Genomic DNA, 23481 nt, shown 5'->3' with positions numbered 1-23481 from the left:
CTACTGCAAGAGCCGAATATGGAGGTTTTAAAGTATTAAGTTAATGTCGCAATTCAATGAAGAATATTGGGGTCAGAAGGATGGTGGTAAGGGACAAGTGGGGCATGATTAACTCCCAATTAATTAATATATAGGTTCGGGTGGGATATGCGTGTAACTTGCATTTGAGTGTTTATGTGTCAACCAGGCCTTAGGTAATGTGAGGGAAGCTATATTTGCACATTTGAGACCCAATGGTTAGAATGATGACAATGTTTGAAGTCAAAATGTGCCCAACAAAAGATTGACACTTCAATTTATTGAAGGAGGGAGATGTTGGCATAGCACTCCTACAGGCATCTTCTTAGAAGAGACCAACCCAGACAATTGAACAAACACTTTCCTTTGGTAGGTTCAGGCATAGTAGCAGACAAAGAAGGGGGTATCTTTTTCCATTGGTAGAATGGTGCCCTTGGCGAAATACTCTCTAGTGTGAGATTTAGAGTGGCAGACTTGTGTTTCTGGGAAGTGGATTGGCTGGGAAACTCTTGGTCCTGGAATTAGTGTACGCCCCCAATGAAGGCCAAAATAGTTTTCTACGGTAGGGACTGGATAAGTTTGAGGTTCTAGGGCATGGGGAAGGGATCTAAATTCCTTGATGTCACCAGGCTACGCTCACTCCACGGTCTTACCAGATGCAACCTAGTTTCTAAGAGTGACTATGGATACATTAAATGGTTTCGACCAGAGGGATGTTTGGACATTTTTTAACACAAATGTAAAAGAGTGACATTATTTCGCACACCCAGAGGGCAAATAGGACGATAGACTGCTTTTTACCCAGCTCTACTCTCCAACCCAAAATATGTGATGCATGCATACTAAACAGCAGAATGTCAGCTACTATGCCAACTACCATGGATTCTTGGAGTCTGCTAGAAGATATTGGTCTCTCCTGAAATATGTGAATAATAAGGTTGTAGTAGAGAAAGTGGTGACTCATATAGGTGAATTCTTTCAGTTGAATCACACATGAAACATCACACAAGCAGGATGCATTTAACGCATTAGTTAATGAGCAACTACCAGCCTAAGCCACACATCTAGCTCCAGGAGCTGAAAGCCAAGTTTAGGGAGGAGAATGCAGGAGGTTAGATAACTACACAGCAGATAAATATGGCGGAACGCAGTACTTTAAATCTGCGAAACACATCCCACGAGGAGGAGAATACGCCTGACATGGTGTTGGTGAATTTACTAAGGGGTAAAATAAAGAGCTCATATTCCTGTGGTTAAAGTTCTCCGGTCGTCGTAGATGCCTGGAAGAAAAGGAGAAAGGGTAAGCGTTTAGGTAATACGATTAAGCCTCGTTTGTGGCAGATTACTGTACTCCCTGGCAACAACATGACCAGAGGGGTGGCGTATCTTTGTCAAATACCAAGCAAGCACACGAAATTGATTGAATATAAGATCACGCTAGAAGAAGTATTGAGAGCAATCTCCTTTCTCAAGACGAATAAGGCTCCAAGCCTGACAGCCTCACTCCCTTACTCCACAAAACTATATTTAAAGAAGCTACACCTACTCTTATGGAGCTATTGAATGGATATGTTTAGTTTGGGTTGTTATAAGCCAAAACTATAGCATTGGAGTAAAGATAGGGAGGGATGACATATGAGGAGGGACACAGAGTCTTGTAGGTGTTGTTTGGTTAGGTGTCCACCCATTGCCTGCCCATGCCATGCTAATCCCCATGGCCACGCCCACTCATTCCTGCCTCTGCCTGCCCAAAACACCTCCTCATGGAAACTCATTGAGCTCGCTTTAATCAAGCCTTACCATCAGATTTTGCGTTCAAAGTGCCTGCCAGTGTTTGTTCAAAGCAATCTTATGAGAGTGAATGACTTAATTGGAGTGGTAAACACGCTACTGGTGTAATAACATGTTTTCCCAGGGCTGCCTTCAGCCATTCGATTTATAAGCACTCTGCGTGTCCTTTACTGAAGTTCTGTTGAAAGGGAGCATTGGCAAAGGCAACAAATTTGGCTTGTGCATACGTTTTAAGCTTTCGCCAGGCACCGCTATTGGATACACATTTTCATCTGCTACCAACAATGGGCAGTTAATACCACTACGGCTGTGCCTGGCAAGTGCCTTTGCCATGCCTACACAAAAGCTCAATCTGTTGGCATTGCCAATGCTCGTTATATTAGAGTTGTCAGTTTCCAGATTTAAAAGAATTAGAATGCTAAAAATTAACCTGCTGCCTAGGCTTTTGTATCTGTTCCCAGCACCCCTCACTTTTTTTTCCAGAAACAAGAACGACTAGTGTTGGAGAACGATGACAAAATGTATATGTGATTTATCCCTCATTGAGAATAGGATATCTATAAACCCAGTCCATTTCTCGGTCCGTATCTGGACTGCACCTGGGCTACAAATGTATAGACAATTGCTGGCAAACTACCTGGCGCTGGAAAGTAGTCGGTCAACTCCATGGTTGGAACATATTAAATATTGGTGTATGTAAACGGGTCTTGCATCATTCTGGGAACAACCGCTCAGCATTCTAGCCAACTCGAAGGAAGTGGCCAAATTAGCATGTAGGCAGGATTGCAGACGAACAATGGATGTGGCTTGTATAAGGCTCTTTTGTGGCCAACGATACCTGAAGGCCAAGGTAACATTCAGCTACAAACCATACCTAGACGTTCTACATCCAAGACACGCCCGCTCCCTTTTTTTACAATCTGAAAGCAGGAACACTGCATTGTATTGCTTTGCCCTAGCTATAATGACTACGTAGCCAGGAACCTAAAACCAATATTTAAATTGTAGGCCATCCGAAGGACAGCAGACGCAATGGACCGATGGAGGAAAAGTGGAGACATTAAACTCTTGTATTTTGTAGCTAAGTATTTGCATAGGGCATGGCTAAGGAGGCTGATCCTGAGTGGGAATGGAGGGGCGTGAACCTGATAAATAATAATGTTTTCATCGATTTTAACAAGGGCTGGATCTTCCCTATTTAGCTGTGATGTTGAGTTGTATAGTTTTTAACATTACTTCATATTTTACGATATTTTTGTATGGAATGTAAATTGCTTTGAGGACACAAATGTCGAATAAAGCATTGATGGCAGGATGGATTTGGTAGGGCCTGGTTGCCCCACCCATTAATACAGATCTTACATAGCAGCCCAGCTACGTATTACCGGGAAATGGATTACAAGATGGTTGTCAAATCAATAGTGGCAAATTGACTGCACGCGTAACAGGAAGCATATTTGGGATTTATTTTGGCTTCCTATGCTACAAAGGCCCCCTTTCGCTGCCTCTTCGCTCAGTAACAAGACTCAACAGCTACGAGGGGAAACAACCTCTTTACCACCTCCTTTTACACCACTATTTGGAAATTCGTATTTCTACACCAGAACCAGTACAGGTAGTTCTGTGCAATGCAAAAAGGGAGATTGTATACATTGAGCAGATTGATGGCCTATTGTGGTACAGATTAAGAAATACCACCTTATGGCAGTTAAACACCTTATGTGCATCCCCTACCCCCTTTTCAGTACTGATACGAGGAAGAGGAATGGAGTAATGAAGATGGCCAGAAGCGGTAAGCCAATGCCACATTCTAGTCTTTGGAAAGTGTTACACAGTGCCGGGAAGTTTAAAGTTGACACCGTTGAGAGAACACCAGAAAGAAAAGGAGGCAGAGGTTGGCTCTGTCAATGACTTGTTCCGATACCGGTCAGAATGCTGAGGATGACACGAACTACGTGCAGGAGAGGGGAATCGAAGGAAGCTTACTGCACGAGGGCCCGCAGCAGCGAGAGCCGTGTGCAGCAGATGTAGGCAAAGCAAAAGCTTACCGGCTCACAGGAAGCCCGCTGAGCCAGCGAACTGAAAAAGACAGAGGGAAGACACGAGGAACACGGAAGCCACCCGGTAGGCCCAGAGAAAGCGAACGGGTTGCTGGAGCACCCGTAGGTGACTGCTATGTTCTGTTAAGTAACACCATTGAAGAAGTTGATGCGGATGCAAGCAATATTAGAAAAGGGTCAGTGACCCAATGTTTCAAAACGGGAATTGGAGGGAGTGCAAACGGTGCTGGAAAAAGGTCGAGGACCCCATATCTGAAGAAGTGAAAGCAGAAATTAACAGTAATGAGAATGGGTCCATGACCCAATATTTAGAAAAGATTGTTACGTGGATGACAAAGAAAGTAGTTGGAGAATGGAAAAGCCCTGGCAGGTCAGTGAACCAGGCAAACAGTGAGTCTCGGTCTCAAATCCTCAGGAGAAGTGAACTTTGAGAAACAGTGTGCCATCCTGGCAGGAGCGTAAACCAGCAGTGAGAAGAGAAGTGAACCTGAAGTTGGGAAATGTTTCAATCCAATACATAAAAGGGAAGAATTATACCTCTTTTTGGAATCGGTGAGAAAGGATCAAATAGCCTGGCAGGAGAGCACACCACCGACACAAAGAGGAGCAATCATTGGAGCATGGTAGAGCGATTACTCCAGAAAGCATGTAGAAGATACAGTGTATGAAAAACTGGAACAATTAAGAGGAACTGTTCAAGGGAAAGTGTGAAAGTTCAAGGGAGGGATAAACCCCCTTTAAGTTGTGAAGTAAAACCTTGAGAATAACACTGGAACCGTGATAAAGTGACTTGTTCAAACTACAAGAAGGAATCTAGGGGAAGGGCGATCCCTTTTCCTGGTAGAACTTTATCTCTTTCTTTGCTACACCTTAAACTTTATATTTGGAACTCTGAAAGAAGGCTATGAATGCATAGTCTATAGAAATCCCCTTGTGCACATTATAAGTTTAGAGTGTAAGGGCCATGTGTTTTACGCTCACCTGGTATCCACGGGGACGCCACCCAGCCCTGGTTGGATGATTTGCACTCTCGAACTCTCTCCCGGTCCCTTGGTAAGGCCTCCGGTTAAAGATGGGTCTTAATATTGGAAAAGGTGGATTCTCCGTCCTGCTCCTCGTGGCAGGGGCGTGTAGATGTGGGTGCGACCAAGTTACTTCACTGGTGCAAGCCCCCCTGTGGGAATCTAGGCCTGCTGCGACTCCGTAGGTTTGCTGCTTTACAGTCTTTATATGCAGTTCTTATGTTCCTCTTAGTTCGAATAATAATGTCTTGCTTCTTTCCTTTTAGGTATGGAAAGGTATTTTGGTGTTGTCATGCAGTTTGAAAATGAGCATGGGCCGGTAGGTGAAAGCGCAGTGTGCGCGATGCTGTTCAGTGAGTAATGCGCGGCGCTGTTTCGCCTTTTATATTGCTAACCTGTGTCTTTTCTCTCCTTGCAGGTTGCGATGTTCCTCGCCGAGCGCCGTAATGTTCCAGCAATGATACTGACCAGGAGATGACTACCCAGGTAAGAACTGTGTGGCTTTCTTCATTCATGAGAAAACGTGAGTAAACGCTTACTAATGCTGTCTTTCTTTCTCCTCTTTTCAGGTTATGGTATTCCAGGACATGCGGTGCCGGATGATGGAGTTCGTACCTTCAGGTGAGTGGAACTGAAGTCAGCGATGGATTGAAGACAGGATACTGTTCCAGGTAAGTTTCATAGTGTTCCTTCTCTCTCTGCAGGTCCTTGGTTTCAGGTAAGCTGGCATCAAAGAACTGAACACGGTGAGCTTTACGCTGCCCACAGCAGAACAACGCAAAGCATGTTCTGCTGTTTGGGTGCTGTTTAAATACCCAAAAGACTAGACTGCATAGCTCAGTTCCTTGTAACTGAGCTATGTGTGTGCCTCCATGTTGGCTGAACCCCCCCCCCCCCCCCCCAAGTTAAGTAGTCCCAAGTAAATAATCCCATTCTAATGTTGGTCTTCATGATGGTTATGAGCCTGGCGCCAAAGGCGCCAGGCCTGACTCCAAGAGAGTCTTGGATGAGGTTTTAAGGCCTTTGACCTGGCCCTAACTGGAAGGCTGACGTGCCAGTGAGGGCCAGGGGCAAGGGTCATGACACGATGTTAGAGTTTTTGGACACAGGACGGAGGACACTCTTGTTTAATATCCTGATGAGGACGTTCCTTAGTTTTGTTGAGGCAGGGAAACCCCTCTTAGGTCAGGGATATATAGGATTTCCCCCCAACCCTCTTATTGTTTTGAGAAATAAAAGTCTACAGCAGACAACAAACATGGCACGGTGTCCGGAGTCTTACTCTTGATCCCTTACATAGCATACACAGTTCAGCAGCATATTAACAAAGTAAGAAATGCTGTAAGGCAGATGCAGAATATATGAATTGTGCAGTGGTAGAGTTGCAATTCAAATTCTACTAGGCAGAAGATATTTTATTTTGTGAATACTCAGCAGCACTTCCGCCGTTTTCCAAATACATCAGTAAATAGAAATTTAGTAATCAACATAATTACAAAACAAATTAAAATTGTATGACCAATCTGCAGTAATTTGGGGTTTTTGTAGATGCACATACAGAACAACTTGCGCCAACCTCCAGGCGCACATCAAAAACAGGATGATAGGCGGATGTATGTAAATGGCACAGTTTATCATGTATTCACACAGACTGTGGCCACATTAGAAATATGGCCAAGCCCTTAAATTGTAAATATGGGCCTGACAGTCTGTCTGGGAAAATGAAAGATTTGGGAGGTGTAAAGAGCTCTAGTAGTGACCCCAATTTGCATCTCGAAAATATGTTATTTTCAAACCAAACAGAATAGTTTTACTTTTCTTTTCATGGAAGCTATTTCACTGGTTCGAATTAGAAAGCAATTCAAGAATTCTTTACAAATCATATTGTTTGGATTAGTTAGTATCATGGCATTTTAAATGGTGCTTACTTTTTTCCTCCACATTTAATTCATTTTATTTTGTTGTTTAGCGCATCACCAAAGAAAAACTTACTTTACAACATGAAGAACTGAACTTGCAGGTCTGCTGTCCCGGAGCCATGATATAAAAGATCTTGTTCTCTCAGATAATGCGGTATCCAACTCTGGAAGCTGTATCTTTTTTCAAGAAAATAATCAGGGAAAATGCTTACTTAGTGTACACAATGCATTTACTTTTCAGTCACTTCAGAGAGCCATAACATGTCAAGGGAGCAAGACATAAACCACAGTATGAACACAAAAATACCGACATTCACAGCAAACAGCAGAAACTGCATTGTAGGGCAAGTTTGCAGAAGCTGGACAGTCGACCAAAAGAGTGCACAATGGTCTACACTCCAGTGTATTACGGATTCACATAGATTGATAGAAAAACACGATAAAGGCCATCTCGTCTGCTTATTTGCCTACCTATTGAATCTACTTAGTTTTGAGTTATCTGGCTGTTATTCTCATTAGACCCCGACCCCCAACTGGACATTGCCTCCTCAATCATCATCCACAAGCCTTTCTGGGGACAGGGACCTCACTACATCCAACTCGATCTCCCTAAATACCTCCCTGTTAAGAGTCCTTCGGTCCTCTAGTTCCAACTCTTTGCAGATCAGATGTTTCTCCAAGCAGAGAGCGGGGGTAGATCTCTCTCTTCGGCAGAAGCCTCCCTCTGCAATACCTTCCCTGCCCGTCTACAGCCTGAACCGGATCTCCTTAAGTTCCAGAAGCTTCTCAAGACCTCCTTTTCTCCTCCTCCTTCCCTCTCCCTCCGCTCGACTACACCTGCTGCTGCGACTGGTTGCCTGTGTCCCTTATGAGCCTTGCTGTGGCCAGGCCCTCCTTCAACCAGTCTTCCCTTTTTACGAGCACTTGCCCTCGGGCACCCTGCTGTGATGGGCACTCCATTCGGCTACATTGATCCAGACACGCTCGCACAGGCAACAGCTTTGAAATTGAGCAATTATTGAACTGCAACCATACGGCCTATCTCATTTCACTTTCCAAGACCCAGTTTACTTTTCTTGCATTGAGAAGGTACCTTGGGGTTCGAAACACATGTCACCACTTTCTAGACTATTTGTCTACCCTTTATATATTAAAAAACACTATCTCAGACACTGCATCTAGCGTGTACTTTCTTGTAATCACAAAACTCGATGAAAACAAATTGCAGCAAAGTAACCAGGAATTTCTACCTAAACCCTCCTGTGACTAGCCTACTGAGTCTGGTCCTCCCCCGTCCTCGCACTAGTTAACTACCACCCCACGCACTTGCCCTCCTGGGCTCCCCTTAGCACTTGCCCAGCCCCCAGTGCCCCCTCCTTCCTACACTTCTCCCTATTCCCCCTCCCTCCCTGCACTTCGCCCCATCCCTTGTCCTTATCTGACCCCTCACCACAGCATTGAAAAGCAGCACTATCCTGCGCACTGTCAATGCCGAAATAGTTATAACCCAGCTTTTGTAGCATTACAGAGACCAGCTGCTGTTGATCAACCCAAAAAGAATGGTAAGAAGAGAAAACAAAACATTATCTTCATTGTGATTTCAACTTTCTCTGTTCCTGTACTCGTTTTTGGTTATGGCGCATTACACCAATATGTATAATGCTGAAACCATTGTTACTGAGAAAATCGAAAAAGAGATGGGGTTTTAGAAAAAATAGTGTCGGGTTGGCATGGCAACTGGCACTGCTCTACGGATGCAATGGCCAATGGTAAGTTAGGTTTTATATCACACGCTTGCTTCTTCAGGCTATCCGGTTACTCCATGGTGGCGCATGATTAAAAAAAAAACAATTACCTGCTCACATCCTCACCACGATCTGCCACAGAGGACCGGGTGGCCCTCCTCTTCCTCTACACAACGTGGACATGCTAACTGAGAGCTGTCAGTCAGTGTGTCCACGTTGAGGAGGAGGAGAGGGCCATCCGAGGACCCGATAACCCCCGCCTCCACGCAACTTGGCCATGCTTACTGACAGCTGTCAGTCAGTGTTTCCACATTGTGTAGAGGAGAGGAGGGTCATGCATTCCTCCATGCTGGCGAGGCATACAGTGATGGACCGAGCAGGTACGTTTTTTCAATGCAATGTTTGTGTATGCATGTGTTCTGTATGTTGATGTTTGTTTTAATGTATGCGTAAAGGATGTATATATGCGTTGGTGAAAGTGTATGTGTGAGTGCATGTGAAGGGGAGCAGGGCTACTAAATTTAGGGGATGGCCGTGCTATGTTCCCTGCAGCTCCCACTTGGTGAGGCTGCTGGGGGCAACACATTCTTTTTTTCTTTACCCTTGATGCATAGCAAAGATACTTTACTGTACATCAAGTGTAAAGCAAACATGGGATTAGTACGTGGATTATTAAATGGATCTTGCACACATTTAGATACAACTTTCATTTTAAAAAAAAAGTCCAGTCCCTGCTTCACCACTAATACATAAGAACGTATTTTTAAATTTGACACACTCGCAAGGTTGAAGTTCATATTAAGGTTTGCAGTCATGAAATACTTATTTTTGTTGGGAATTTAATTTTGCAACTAGTTCTTCTAAAGTATCCATTTGTTATCTTGCTGTATTGCAGCAAGAACATTCTGCATTGCTAATTGTGCTTCATTTCTTTACAGCCATTGTCCAAGAAGGTCCATTATATTTAAAATGTGCTTTTGGATCTTGTGTATCTTTGGTTAGTTCTGTAGCATGCATTTCCTCTTGATCTGTTTCTTCAACAATCATTTCAATATACTCTTAAAATCTAGTCTTTGTGATGTGTAAAGGAGACTTGTAAACTATTCCAATTACCTTGCAATTGTGATTCATTACACCAGGGTAAAAAGAGCTGAAGTAAACAATAGTAATAAAGTTCTTTATTTTCAGCTGAAGCACATATACATGTTTTAATGTTAACTAACTAGGTTTTACATGGTTTACTAAGCAACCATCCATGTTTTCTTTTACTTCATTCCAATGATTGCAATATTGTAGAATTTCACATAAAAACATATAAACACAAGTCTTCTAAATGGTATGATCTTCCTGGATAGTGGTTATCAAGCAAGGTTTAACTATGTCCTCATTGTCTGTAAGATAACGTGACTAATTCACTTACATACAGTAAGTGAAGCATATATTCATGATTACGTTTAAATCTCGAATCTGTTTTATACATGTGACTTGGTCTGTATTCAGTGGCCAATATTTGTTCTGGTCTACCATGTAATTCTTCTCCCTACTCAGTTTGAACCTATTGAGCAGAGCATATTTCTTCATAGTATTTATCCCATACACCTAGTGTGGTAAAAAAAAAAAATTGGGACAAATGCTTGTTTCATTTGAAATAATTCTATGTAATCACTTATAACCACCTTAGAATGTGAAGAGTGGATTGCATATTCAGATTTTCTGTATTTCTTAGTTGCGCTTTTTCAAAATTATGCTCTTTTGTTTATATCTTCAAGTTTTAAATGTATATGTTCATTATTTGTTTATTAGCTTTTAACCTTGTTGAATATTATTGCACATAAATGCATATCAGCAAGTTCTTGTCAGATGTTCTTTCTTTTTGTCGGTACACCATTAATTAATACGGAGAATATGTTTTCAATAGCATGACTTGCACCTAATGCTTGACCATTGTCATGTATATAATACATATAGCACTTTGCCTTTTATTTTTTCCAATAACATTTTATTCAAATTTTATATAACAACAACATGTGTTCCCCCCGCTCCTCCCTCCCTTCTACCGCCCTTCCTCCCTGCTCCCTACCCCCCTGTTCCGTGTGCTGTCCTTGCTGCCATCCTTTCCACTGAGGCTTTCGGTTTCATGGTTGAAGTCCATATGGCCATCTCTTGTGAGGTCCCCCTTTATTTCTCTGCTTCTGTGTGAGTCCTTTATAGGTCGCTCTCCCCTTGTGGGTCAATTATTCCCGGCAGACCCATAGCCCTGGGGCACCAAGCGTGCAGCGTGCTCCGTTCTTTAGAAATCCCAGTAGGCTTGACGAGACTATGCTGAACCTTAAGTGTTCGCCTTGAATCAAGTATGTGAGCCACTCCATAGCCACTATTGTCCAACATTTTGCAATCCATTTGTGTTCTTGTGGAGGGTTTGTTAATTCACTTGGTGATCTGTTTCCTGGCTTGGTTTGTAACCATACAGATAATTGGAAAGGATGCATTAGTTGGGTAATTATATTAGTTAGTAATTCATATTATTTACAATTAGATGCATGGTGTGAGAAACCGGAAGGTGTCTCACCCACTAGTCCCCGGGGATCTGTCATCTGTCATCTAGGTGGCCAGGACACAGCCATCACTTTGGGATCCAGCTCCTGGGGTGGACCAGTGCAGCAGGATCACCTGGGTGAGGGGGTCGTCGGGGAGAGGGGCACCGGACGGTGAGACGCGGTAGCCCCTTCCTTATAACACTTTTACCCCACCCTACCAAGTGGGATATTTAGGAACTCCAATCCCCAGACCCCTCCCTTTATTTATTTATTATTTATTTATTCAGATTTGTAGAGTGCACGTCAGCCCGGGGGCATCGTGGCGCTTGTTACAGACAATGTCTTAGTTACATAGGTTACAATATTTGCAAACAAATACAATATTTACAGTAGACATGTACACATAAGCAACGCAGTATATTTACAAGGAATTAAGAGAGTTGCCTATTATTTTTTTTTTTTGCACGGAATGTGGTTTTCTGTTTCCTGCGAAAAATAGGGAGGGAGTTTTTGGCTCCGATGTCTGCCGGAAGAGCATTCCAGGTCTTGGCTGCAATGTAGGGGAAACTAAGACCTCCGGCTTTGGCTTTTTCGATGCGTGGGATGCAGAGTAGGTTGGTGTATTGCGTCCTGGTGGGACGGGAGGAGGATGGTTTGAGGATGGTTTCTGATAGATAGGACGGGGCGGAGAGGGAGAGGCATTTGTGTGTGAGTGTGAGGATTTTGAGAGAGATCCGCTCTTTGACCAGGAGCCAGTGGGCTGAGTGTCTGACATGGGTGATATGTTCTCTTCTTGGGATACTAAGAGCAGCATGGAGAGCATTGTTCTGCGTGACTTGTAGCCTGTTTAGGTTTTTGGCTGATGTGCCTGCTAGGAGTGCATTACAATAGTCCAGTTTGGCTCCAATGGTAGCTCTCGCTATGGAGAGGCAGTTGGGTTTGGCGAAGTAAGGCTTGATGGCATTTAGGAGTTTGGTGGTGTGCGCAGACGAGGAAGTGATTGCGTTAACTTGTCTGGTCATTGATAGAGAAGAGTCAAGGTATACTCCCAGTTTCTTTACGGCTGTGGATACGGGGATGATGGAGTTGTCAATGGAGAAGTTAGCGTACAGTTTGTCAAGTTTGTCTAGAGTGTTTTGTTGACCTAATATCATGATTTCAGTTTTGTCTCCATTGAGGCAAAGGCCATTAACTGCCATCCATGCCTTGATGATGGAGTAGATTGTATGGAGTGCCTTAGCGTCTTCGTTGTATGATCCTAAAAGGGGAAGAAGTACTTGTGTGTCATCCGTGTTTTTCGTGTATGTGATGCCATATGAGTCGAGTTTGTCAAAGAGGGGCTTGGTGAACAAGTTGTATAGTGTGGGTGCAGTGCATGATCCTTGGGGGACCCCGCAGTGGATTGTCGTGGGAGAGGCGTTGGCGATGTCCGAGAAGACTTTCATGGCTCTTCCCTCTAGGAAGGAGGTGATCCAGAGAGCTGATTCTTTAGAGAAGTTGGCTAAGTGTGTGAGGTGTGATGTGAGAGTCTTATGATCAACTAGATCGAAGGCGGCTGAGAGATCTAGAAGGAGCAGAAGAGCAGGCTTGCCTTTGTCCATGATTTCGGTGGTCTGACTCTTTAGACTTTCCAGAAAATGTTGGATTTGGCAATGTGCGGCTTTGTCCAGTAATTTCAGGAGGAATGGCACTGTTGTTATTAGGTCTGTAGTTGTTAGGTTGTAAGGGGTCAAGAGTAGGTTTCTTTAGGAGGGGCCGGACCCAAGCCTCTTTGAGGTTGGCTGGGATGATGCCTGTTTTAAAGGACGCATTGATGAATGCCGTTCAAGAGCGGCGCAAAGCAGTCTGCGCAGTCTTTGATGAGTTTAGGTGGGCAAATATCGCCTTTACAGGGGGAGGGTTTGAGATTTTTTAGTAGGTTGATAACTTCTGATTCAGTGACGTCTCTGAAGGAGAAGTCAGGTATGGTGGGCTTGGATGAGGTGGGTGGGGTGTTAGTGGGTTTGGTTTCTGTCTGTTGAGGAAGTGTTTTGCAGTGGTCTTTGATTTTCTTTTGGAGAAGGTCAATTTTGTTTAGCATGGCAGCTTGAATGCTGGTAACACCAGGCTTCATCTTTGATGATTTCGTCCGGAGTAATGGGGGGTGGGGGAGAGATGAGCTCATTGAAGATGGCAAAGATTTCTTTAGAGTGTGATTTGGCATTGGAGATTTGTGTGTTGAAAGCGTTGGCTTTGGCATTAGTGATAGCTATCTTGTATTGGAGGGAGATTGAATTGAATTTGTTTTTAGTACTGGTGCAGGGGTCAGATTGCCAGTTCTTTAGTGTTGCTTTTTTGTGGGATCACATTGAGTGCAGTTATTCAGTAAACCATGAGTTGGTATGCAGGGATTTTTTCTCTTTTTTCCATTCGAGTGGTGCTATTTCGTTAATGGCTTTGGTAATGACATCATTGTAGATGTCTGCTAGGACATTGGGGTCATTAGCAAATGGGGGAGCTAGCTTGGTGGTATTGAGGTATGGGCGCAGGTTGTCCTGTGTGAGTTTTTTTGCTTCCGACTAGTGCAGCGCTAGCAGGGTTCAGGGTTTTGTGGTTTTTGGTGATAGGAATAGAGAACTCGATGCAGTTGTGGTCAGTCCAGGGCAGAGAGGTGTTAGAGGTGATAGTGGAGAGGCAGTTATGGTCTGCAATCCAGTCAAGAATGCAGCCTTTGGCGTGGGTAGGACTTTCTACTTTTTGGGTGAAGCCCAGGTCATTAAGTTCCTTGGTGAGAGTGGTTGCGGATTTGTCCTTGGTATCATTGAATCCGAGATTGAAGTCTCCTAGTAGAAGGGTTTTGGTGGAGCTTTTGATATTATTGCTAAGGATGTGGATGATGTTATCTTGGGAGTCTGGGGTGTTGCCTGGGGGGCAGTAAAGAAGGTGAATGTTTATGGTGCTGTTGGGTGACAGAGTGAGTTTGGCCGATAAGAGGTCAGAGTTGTTGATCGAGGGGTGACTGACAGGTCGGAGCTGGAGGCTCTCCTTATAGATGAGGGCTACTCCGCCTCCTGTACGATCTGGCCTGTCTTGTCTGAGTATGGTGAAGCCAGGTGGTAGTGCAAGTGCAACTGAGGTGCCTGATGCTTCATGTAACCATGTTTCAGTGATTGCTAGAAGGTCAATGTTGTTGGTTATGAGTTCATGAATATCAGATGCATGAGCTGGGAGAGATCGGACATTGAGGAGGGCACATTTGATGTGATGTGTGTGTGGTTTGTTGGTGCATTTGGTGTGCGGTGTGTGTGTTTTGTTTGGGGACGTGCAAGTGGTGGTCTCCGGTATGTTATGTGAGGTGGCATCGTGGGATGTGGCATGGTTGGTGAGTGGTGGGCAGGGGGAGAGTGGGTGTCCCAGGCGGGGGCACTGAAAGGAAGTGGTGCAGGAACTCAGTCTATAGTTTTTGTATTCTATGGGAAAGGGAAGTGTGTTAAATTCTGTGGTCTGTGTGGGAGCTCTAAGTCTTTCTAGCCTCTGCATGATTACGATACAAGGTGTGCGTGGTGGCATGGAGTGTGTGATAGCCGTGGTATCGAGATGCTTGGGGTAGAGGAGTGGGCTCGGTGGTGTGGGTAAGAGGGGATGGATAGGAGAAAAGAGTTGGAGAGCAGTGAGTGTTGCGAGGAGAGTGAGCAGCGTGATGGTGGCAGCGGTGAGCTTGCAGGACGCTATAGGCATGATAGTATGCTGGGTGGGACTGTGTGTGGAGGGTGACACAGTCAGGTTGGGTGGACCTAGCCTGCGGTAGGCAGGGGTGGATAGGTTCAGTGACCATAAGGCACAACACAATTCAAAAGTGGTCTGAAAGCGACCATAAGGCACAACACAGTTCAAGAGTGGTCTGGAGGCGACCATAAGGCACAACACAGTTCAAATGTGGTCTGAAAGCGACCATAAAACACAACACAGTTCAAGAGTGGTCTGAAGGCGACCATAAGGCACAACACAGTTCAAATGTGGTCTGAAAGCGATCATAAGGCACAACACAGTTGAAATGTGGTCTGAAAGCGACCATAAAACACAACACAGTTCAAGAGTGGTCTGAAGGCGACCATAAGGCACAACACAGTTAGTTCAAATGTGGTCTGAAAGCGACCATAAGGCACAACACAGTTCAAATGTGGTCTGAAAGCGACCATAAGGCACAACACAGTTCAAATGTGGTCTGAAAGCGACCATAAGGCACAACAAAGTTCAAATGTGGTCTGAAAGCGACCATAAGGCACAACACAGTTCAAATGTGGTCTGAAAGCGACCATAAGGCACAACACAGTTCAAGAGTGGTCTGAATGCCGACCATAAGGCACAACACAGTTCAAATGTGGTCTGAAAGCGACCATAAGGCACAACACAGTTCAAATGTGGTCTGAAAGCGACCATAAGGCACAACACAGTTCAAATGTGGTCTGAAAGCGACCATAAGGCACAACACAGTTCAAATGTGGTCTGAAAGCGACCATAAGGCACAACACAGTTCAAATGTGGTCTGGAGGCGACCATATGGCAGAACACAGTTTAAATGTGGTCTGAAAGCGACCATAAGGCACAACACAGAGTAGTTTAGGCACTGTGCTGTGGGTGTAAGGTAGATAGGACCGTTGTTATAGTTAAGTGGAAAGCTAACAGTAGTACCTAGCAGCGAAAGCGGGCCTCGTTTCCATGCAGAAAAGCATGTCGGCCATTTTCAGGACAGGCAGCATGGGGCAGCTGGCATGGCTATAAGTGGCTGTGATGTGCTCACCTTACAGGGAAGATGCAGGTACTACCCTTTGTTGCACGCTTAGTGCGCTGGTTTCATTCTTTTTGGCACGGAAGGTGTGCGGCACGGAAAGTGTGCGGTCATCAGATGCGGGTGTGCCGGCTCCTGCCTGTGGCCTCATACGATCAGAGCAGAATAACTGGTCTGGCTGGAGGGTTGCTGGGAGGGGCTTCAGCCCGTTCCTGAGATCGTGGCGAAGTGGGCATCGGAGTGAGTACAACAAAACTAGTTGCGGGGCATGCCATCAGAAGGGTACTCGCATGAGGTGTGACGTGGTCGCTGGGCAGAGTTATGTGCCGGTGGCGGTCCGGCAGGCACGGATAGGCACAGATAGGCTGCACAATAAGAAGCCTTGGACGGGTGCCTTAGACGAGATGGTGCCGACTGACGCCTTCCGGCAAAGGTTGGGTCCGGAAATGGGATGGAGCGCCCAATCCTGGAGCGGCTCGCACACGGTTGCTTAGCAACCTATAACAATACAGGTCGCGCCGGCCATTTTGATTACTTTCGGCCTCGTGTGCTGCAGCAGACTGCTGCGTTGATTAATTGGGTCCTGGAGGCCACAGAATCGTAGGGGCCCCAACCAGGTCTGCATAAGGGGCTGTAGTAACGCAGGGGGGCCTGGATGGCTTACCCTGTTGCCTCGGGGAGGCTCGGTGAAGAGCAGCTTCTGTGGGGATGCGGTGGACTGTGGGAGGGGCTCCTGCCCACCTTCCGTCTCCTTCCCGTCGAGCGAAGTGGAATAGGCACAGATAGGCTGCACAATAAGAAGCCTTTGATGGGTGCCTTAGACTAGATGGTGCCGGCTGACGCCTTCCGGCGAAGGTTGGGTCCGGAAATGGGATGGAGCGCCCAATCCTGGAGCGGCTCGCACACGGTTGCTTAGCAACCTATAACAATACAGGTTGCGCCGGCCATTTTGATTACTTTCGGCCACGTGTGCTGCAGCAGACTGCTGCGTTGATTAATTGGATACTGGAGGCCACAGAATCGTAGGGGCCCCAACCAGGTCTGCATAAGGGGCTGTAGTAATGCAGGGGGGCCTGGATGGCTTGCCCTGTTGCCTCGGGGAGGCTCGGTGAAGAGCAGCTTCTGTGGGGATGCGGTGGACTGTGGGAGGGGCTCCTGCCCACCTTCCCTCTCCTTCCCGTCGACCTTTACAACACAAACACTTTCTCACTGACAGCTCACTATGAGAGATAACGGACTAACACCCGAACCGTATACCTGACGTGTCCCAATACAATGATCAGGCAAGGTTAGGCAATAACTGACCATCACACACACACACCTGACTTCCATTAAGCTTCCCCATTTGGATAAAAGGCGGAGCACGAGCACACACTCTGAGCGAGGCAAAGCACACGAGGAAACAGCAGTTCCAAGATGGCAGTTTAACAAGAGGAGAAAGACTGCGAAACAAAAGGGGATTGCAAGGAAGGACAGAAAATCACCCGATAATTTGTATGTGTGAAATCCTAAGAAGGTGGGTCTGAGACCGGCGAAGGGGGACCCGATAATTGGTATGTGTGAAACCGAAAGGAGAAGGCACTTTGTTGTTTGTTGTATTGCATCATGCCCTCTGAAAAAGAGACTTTGAATGGCAAAGAGACTTTGACACAGAAGGCCATGATGTTGAAGTTTTGAACTGCGCCCTTGTGCTGGAGAAGCCAGAGACTGTGCTAAGCTCGAGTGTGCTGCCTTGTCTCGTGCTGAAAACGTGGAAAGGGAAGCCAACGGCTTCAATATCCTGACATATAATTTCTTGAATACTTTTCTTTTACATAATATTGTTTCCCACACTATTTGTATTTAGACAGGACACCACAAGGACTGTGTTATTATTTGATGGTCATAGCTTGCTCCCATCTTTGGATTTAGGTTTAAATAGGTGTTTTTCAAACCCAATTGAATTTCAATAAACACCCCTGAACTGTGATCACTTGTGTCTGTCCTTACTGTTTGATACCATGCCTTCCTTACAATGGGCAGTTTACTGTGGTGTAAATATTTACAACAATACAAACACTTTATCAAATTGTCTTTGTGTGGGATTTATTCTTCAAGAAATAAATACATTACAGGTCCAAACCACGTTTTATTGTTTAGATCACTAGTCTTTTTGTCAACATTGATATATCTTTTTTTCTGGCTTTTTTATAGTATGTGTTTCTGCAACAGTCTATTACATGTAAAGGGTATTGATTTATTTAAAAACGACAGGTTTGTATGTATTTGTATTTTGAAAGGGTTTCCGTATTGCATTCATGTTGTGGTAGACTTTCTAAAGTGTTCTCTTTATTTGTCTCTTCAGAACGTCCTATTCCAAAGTATCTGTCTCGTATCGTTTTGCAAAAGTCTCAGATATTTTGTAAAGTTTGCGCTTACATACTTTCCTTTAACTGTAAAAGTAATTCTGCTGGTTGTTTGGCCATGTGCAATTTCCATATTAAATGTCTAAAATCAGTATTATGTGTAGCTAGCTAACAATTGTGATGACAAGTAATATTGCAATGATTTCCAGTAGAACAATAATTATGTTTTTTGTGTAATCCTGTGTATTGTTTCATATAACCCGGATCAAGTTGTTTTAACGTTTGCATTTTGCCTCTGTTGTTCCATTTGCAATGCTTACTTGAATGAAAGCTTGATTCACATATTGTACAGGTTTGTGTACATATTCATTGCGTACAACTTTAAATCTAACTTGGGTCATTGGTTTGAATTGGACTGTTTAGAAATTAAACTAAATCATGGATTTGTCAGTTTATACATTTAAAGGTATTACCTTGTTTTGTGAAAACACATTATATAGTTTGCTGAATAACTTTCTTTTGAAACGCTGTGAGGAAGCATCTACCATTTCTGTGCACTTGAAAAATGTGTTTGTATTGCTTACGTTTTTGAAAAGCTAAGTAAGTATCCTTGTTGCGTTTTGAACTTGTGTTTTGCTTGCATTTACATGGTTTGTATGTGTTTTACTTTTTTGGCAGCTTGTGGGCTTTTTTCACAAGGTTTGCATTCAGTTTTTCTTTTACATTTTTACATGTTGTATTTTTAACTTGTTTACTAGTGAGTTGTGCATTCAATTTTATGGTTTGTGTTTTGTAAAATGTGTTTTAATTTTTTTCCTGCATTTGCTCAACATTTGGTCCTGTAAATGAAAATAACATTTAGAAACCACAATCTACTTTATAAAACATAATATAAATTGTTAACGTAACATGCACTTCAATATGAATAATACGGTTTTATTTGTACGGAAATGTTACTACCACTCCATAATGTATAAAGATGCTGTGTGTGTGTAATGCTGTAATGTGTGTATGTGTTAATTGTAATGTATGAGAATCATTTAATGTCTATTAATTAATGTAAGATATTATAGGAAAACAGTTCACAATTATATATTTTATAACTAGTATACATACATTTAATTTTAAAAAGCAGTTTATCTTTTTTTACTTTTTTTAATGGAAGAGCATGTATACATTATATGTAAAAACCAAACCTATAAAAATGAGTGAACAAAATATGAAAAAGGTGGGTTATAAGGGATACATTACTCACCGTAATCGTATTTCTGATGCTTGTATCTGCTTAGATTCACATGCTGTGCATAGGCCGACATCTAGTGGAAGCTGCAGAGTATTACAGTTTGTTTTTCGAAACTCGAAAAGGAGCGTCGAACTAGCCCAACTTGCAGCAGACTGAAGGTTCGTGTCTGGATGCATACTTAAGACAAATTTTGATGCGGCAGACAATGCTGGAACATTGATAGCCGAAGGCACTGTAATAAAACGCCATGCTTGGCTAAGACAGTCAGGGTTCAAACCAAGCCGCGCTCATAGACATTCCGGTAGAGCCGAATGTTCTATTCGGCAAAGCAGTGGAAGAGGCACTAAAGAAGGCTAAGGACGAATACGAGACCTTAAAATCTCTCGGCCAACTGACAAATAAGCCCTAATAAGGTCAGAGGGGAAATAATAATTTTCGTCGCTTTCACGGCCAAGGCTCCCAGAGGGGTTCCTACTAATTTCAAAATCAGGGAACCTCATCGGGCAACTATCGGTCCCAGGCAACACAGGGTTTCACCAGAGGTCAGCGCAGGGCAGCACTAGGGGTAGAGGCAGCCCCGGTAGAGGTGGTACGCCACCCAGTAAACAGTGACGTTTCACTCTGGGTCCCTTCCCATGCATCCCCAGTAGGGGGGTGCATTTCCACCTTCACCCACGCATGGGAAGGGATCACTTCGGACAGATGGGTGGTGTCCACAGTGTCTGCAGGATACTGTATAGAGCTACTAAAACGCCCCCGCGACCATCCTCCAAGACAGAAAGTACACTCCTTGGAGCACCAGAAAATCCTCCTCGAGGAGATCGCCATTCTACTTGTAAAGGACGCAATACAACGCATCCCGGGCAACCGGGTACACAGGGGTATTTATTCAACCTACTTCCTTGTGCCAAAAAAGATCTAACAATGCACCCAGTATTAGACTTGCGCCCTGCAAACAAGTATGTCAAGCCACACTAATTCTGCATGACTACACTCCAAGAGGTAATCCCCCTACTAAAAAGGGGGGATTACATGGAAACATTGGATATGAAAGATGCCTATTTTCATATTTCAATGCACATGCGACCGTTGCATGAATGGTTGGCGAAACTGTGTTCTCAGGCAAGTGGTCAGTGGAACGATCTAGTGGTCGTTTCGCCAACACTAGTACAAAGTCTTCGCTGGTGGACAAGAGAGAAACTTACGAAGGGGAAACCCTTCTATGATCCAGAGATACAGGCCGTCGTCGCAACAGACGCCTCCCTAGCAGGGTGGGGAGCTCACTACCTTCACCACACAGCTCAGGGTCTCTGGTCTCCTATCCAACCTGTCAGTGCTGATCTTAACAGACAGCACGACGGCAATGTTTTACTTAAACAAACAAGGGGGCACTCTTTCGCCAAATCTGTCCAACCTTGCCCAGAAAATTTGGAAATGGGCACTCCGACGGAAGATTGACCTGTCATCCCAACATGTGCCAGGGGATCTCAATTCACTAGCAGATGCTCTGAGCAGAGAACCCCTCCCAGAGGAACACGAGTGGCGACTACACAAAGAAGTCGTAGAAGATCTCTTCTCTCAGTGGGGTTTCCCCACTATAGACCTATTTGCCACAGGCGAAAACAGTCAATGCCCAGACTTCGCATCCCGGTTCCCCCAGCCAGGCTCCAAGGGGAACGCTCTATGGATAAATTGGTCAGGGATGTTTGCCTACGCTTTTCCACCAACCCCTCTGATGAGGAAGGTGGTCAACAAGATACACAGGAATCAATGGCGCTCATCCTGGTTGCTCCTGTGTGGGCGAGACAACTATGGTTTCCACACTTAAGCAGACTGGCGGTGTGCGACCCCATCAAACTCCCGTGCTGGTACAACCTACTCTCCCAGCACGAAGGACAAACAGTGCATCCTCAACCCAACTCGATGAACTTGGCAGCATGGCTCCTAAAGTCATAGAGTTCGGCCATCTAAATTTACCCCAGAGATGTATGGATATCTTAAGAGTCAAGAAAACCCAAGGCACTACTCTTCATGCTACCGCATGTCAGAAAAAATACAATCTGAGGGTCCTACACGCGTGAGGGCTCATGGGTACAGTGGACGTCACACTAGGGATAGTATTACTGGCACGCCCTAGTTCGATGCCCCTTTTCGAGTTTTGAAAAACAAACTGTAATACTCCGCAGCTTCCACTAGATGTCGGCCTATGCACAGCATGTGATCTTAGCAGATTCCACAAGCCTCAGAAATGTAATTATACCCATACTGTGTATTTACTAATTTTAAAGGTGTGCATCTTATATCTATAAACAACATGCGTTACATTAAGCAAAGCATGTGTACAGAGAGCACATACTGCACTTGAGTGTATTTGGCCATGTCATTTTAGACCTAAAAGTAGGATGTGTACTTTGTAATTAGGGTACAGACATTAGGGTTAATATGTGTTAGCATTACTTAAGGCTTATAGTAGGTTTCCAATAGTTCACATACATGCACAGTAATATTGTACATATGCATGCAATCCATTTTTTATGTGCGTACAATATATGTGTTGAAATAAGACTTTGTATGAGTGGAAAATGTAAACACATGTGAAATAAGATTTAAACTGTAGAATGAAGTGGTAATACAGTCGAATCTGGTGTTATGAAAGTGCGCTAACATGTAAAATGTAACGTGTACAATAAGCACTGACTTTAAAATGCTTTGTACACATACTCTGCATATTAGTTTGCTTTATGTTGGGAAACATTCTATGTTTCGTTTAGTTTTTTAAGCTTTATTCAGAATGGTCCTTTAGCACAAAACATCACAATTACAATAACAATTGATACATTCACATTCAATTAGCATAAAATACAATGAGGACCACAGACAATAACTTCGATAAAACCAGATTTGGTAAAAGAAAATGGTGCAAGTTAGAAAAACATCTGTAAAATTCGATTTGGAGCTCAGTAGGAGAGAAACATTCTATGTGACACTTGCCATTAATATAAAATTGAGTAATTTTAATGTTTATGACCATGAAGGTACATCAACAATTGATGCATGCAAATGTTTTTTCCCTTAAAAATGCATTTCCAGAGGCTGAGCACAGGGTGTCTGAGGTGGAGGATACCCTCTGTGAGCAGTCTTATGAGGTTGGTGAGTGCTCCAACCGACTGGAGGCCTTGGAGGCCCGCTGCGAGGCCCTGGAGGACAAGCAGGAGGATGGCGAAAATTGCTTCTGCAGAAAAACATCCGGATCGGCGGCATCGCTTCAGCAGTGGGAGATGAAAACCTATCCAGCTTTGTGGCTGACCTCTTTCGTTCCATTCTTGAACTGCCTGGGGGACCAGGAGATTGAACTCGACAGGACTCACCGGACCAGAACTCGTGCCACCCTTACCCAGGACAGGTCTGCTGACGTGCTGTCCCGGGTTCACTTCTTTACACTTAATGAACGCATAATGGCTGCAGCTAGACCCTTGCCGTCCATCTGTTCTCGCAACATGTCATTTTCCCTGTATAAGGATTTGGCGTTGACTTCCTTGGCGAAGCAAAAGGCACTGTGCCCGTTGACCGAGTGGCTACTTGCAAGGAATGTGCCCTATAGGTGGGGCTTTCCTACTACATTCCATTTTGAGTGGGTGGGGGAGGGCCAAAGGGTGAGCGGGATTCGAGTCAGGGGGTTGACCCGGTGCCCTCGCAGAAATGGTGCAAGGTGGGCAGGGGGAGGCGGATGATGTGGCCAATCAGAAAGATTTGAATAATCTGGGGTCTTGAATGTTAGCTTGTTTGCTGTGGTGGGGTCTCCCCTGGATCCAAGCCTAATGGGGTGTCCTTGGGAGCTGGGTTGTGGTGCTCTGGGGAGGTGTCCTGTGTTGGATTGCAGGTGCGGAGCCCGGAGGGAAGAGTCTTATGGGGTTATGGCTCTTTTCCGACAGAGTTTTGCTCATGTTTGAACATGTTTTGGGGGAAGGATGGGTTTATAAATGTTTGCTGTGGGTCAGACAATTATTCTATGAAACCAATATTTGGGCAGTTC

The 23481-nt window shown here is 44.5% G+C and overlaps 1 protein-coding gene across 2 annotated transcripts in view; it reads right to left on the bottom strand.

Annotated features, from left to right (window-relative positions):
• SEC24B (SEC24 homolog B, COPII coat complex component) overlaps window positions 1–23481 on the bottom strand; it is a 2214138-nt gene that overhangs the window by 158451 nt on the left and 2032206 nt on the right. For both annotated transcript variants that reach the window (XM_069630875.1, XM_069630876.1), the window contains one exon: window positions 6884–6987. In XM_069630875.1, the coding sequence (XP_069486976.1) occupies window positions 6884–6987 (104 nt within the window). The remainder of the gene's footprint in view (window positions 1–6883; window positions 6988–23481) is intronic.

This window comes from Ambystoma mexicanum, chromosome 6q (genome assembly GCF_040938575.1).
Source record: "Ambystoma mexicanum isolate Mex_15411 chromosome 6q, UKY_AmexF1_1, whole genome shotgun sequence".
In the NCBI taxonomy this organism is placed as follows: Eukaryota; Metazoa; Chordata; class Amphibia; order Caudata; family Ambystomatidae; genus Ambystoma; species Ambystoma mexicanum.
Note: the sequence above shows the minus strand (reverse complement) of the source record. Positions and strands in the feature narration are given on the sequence as shown.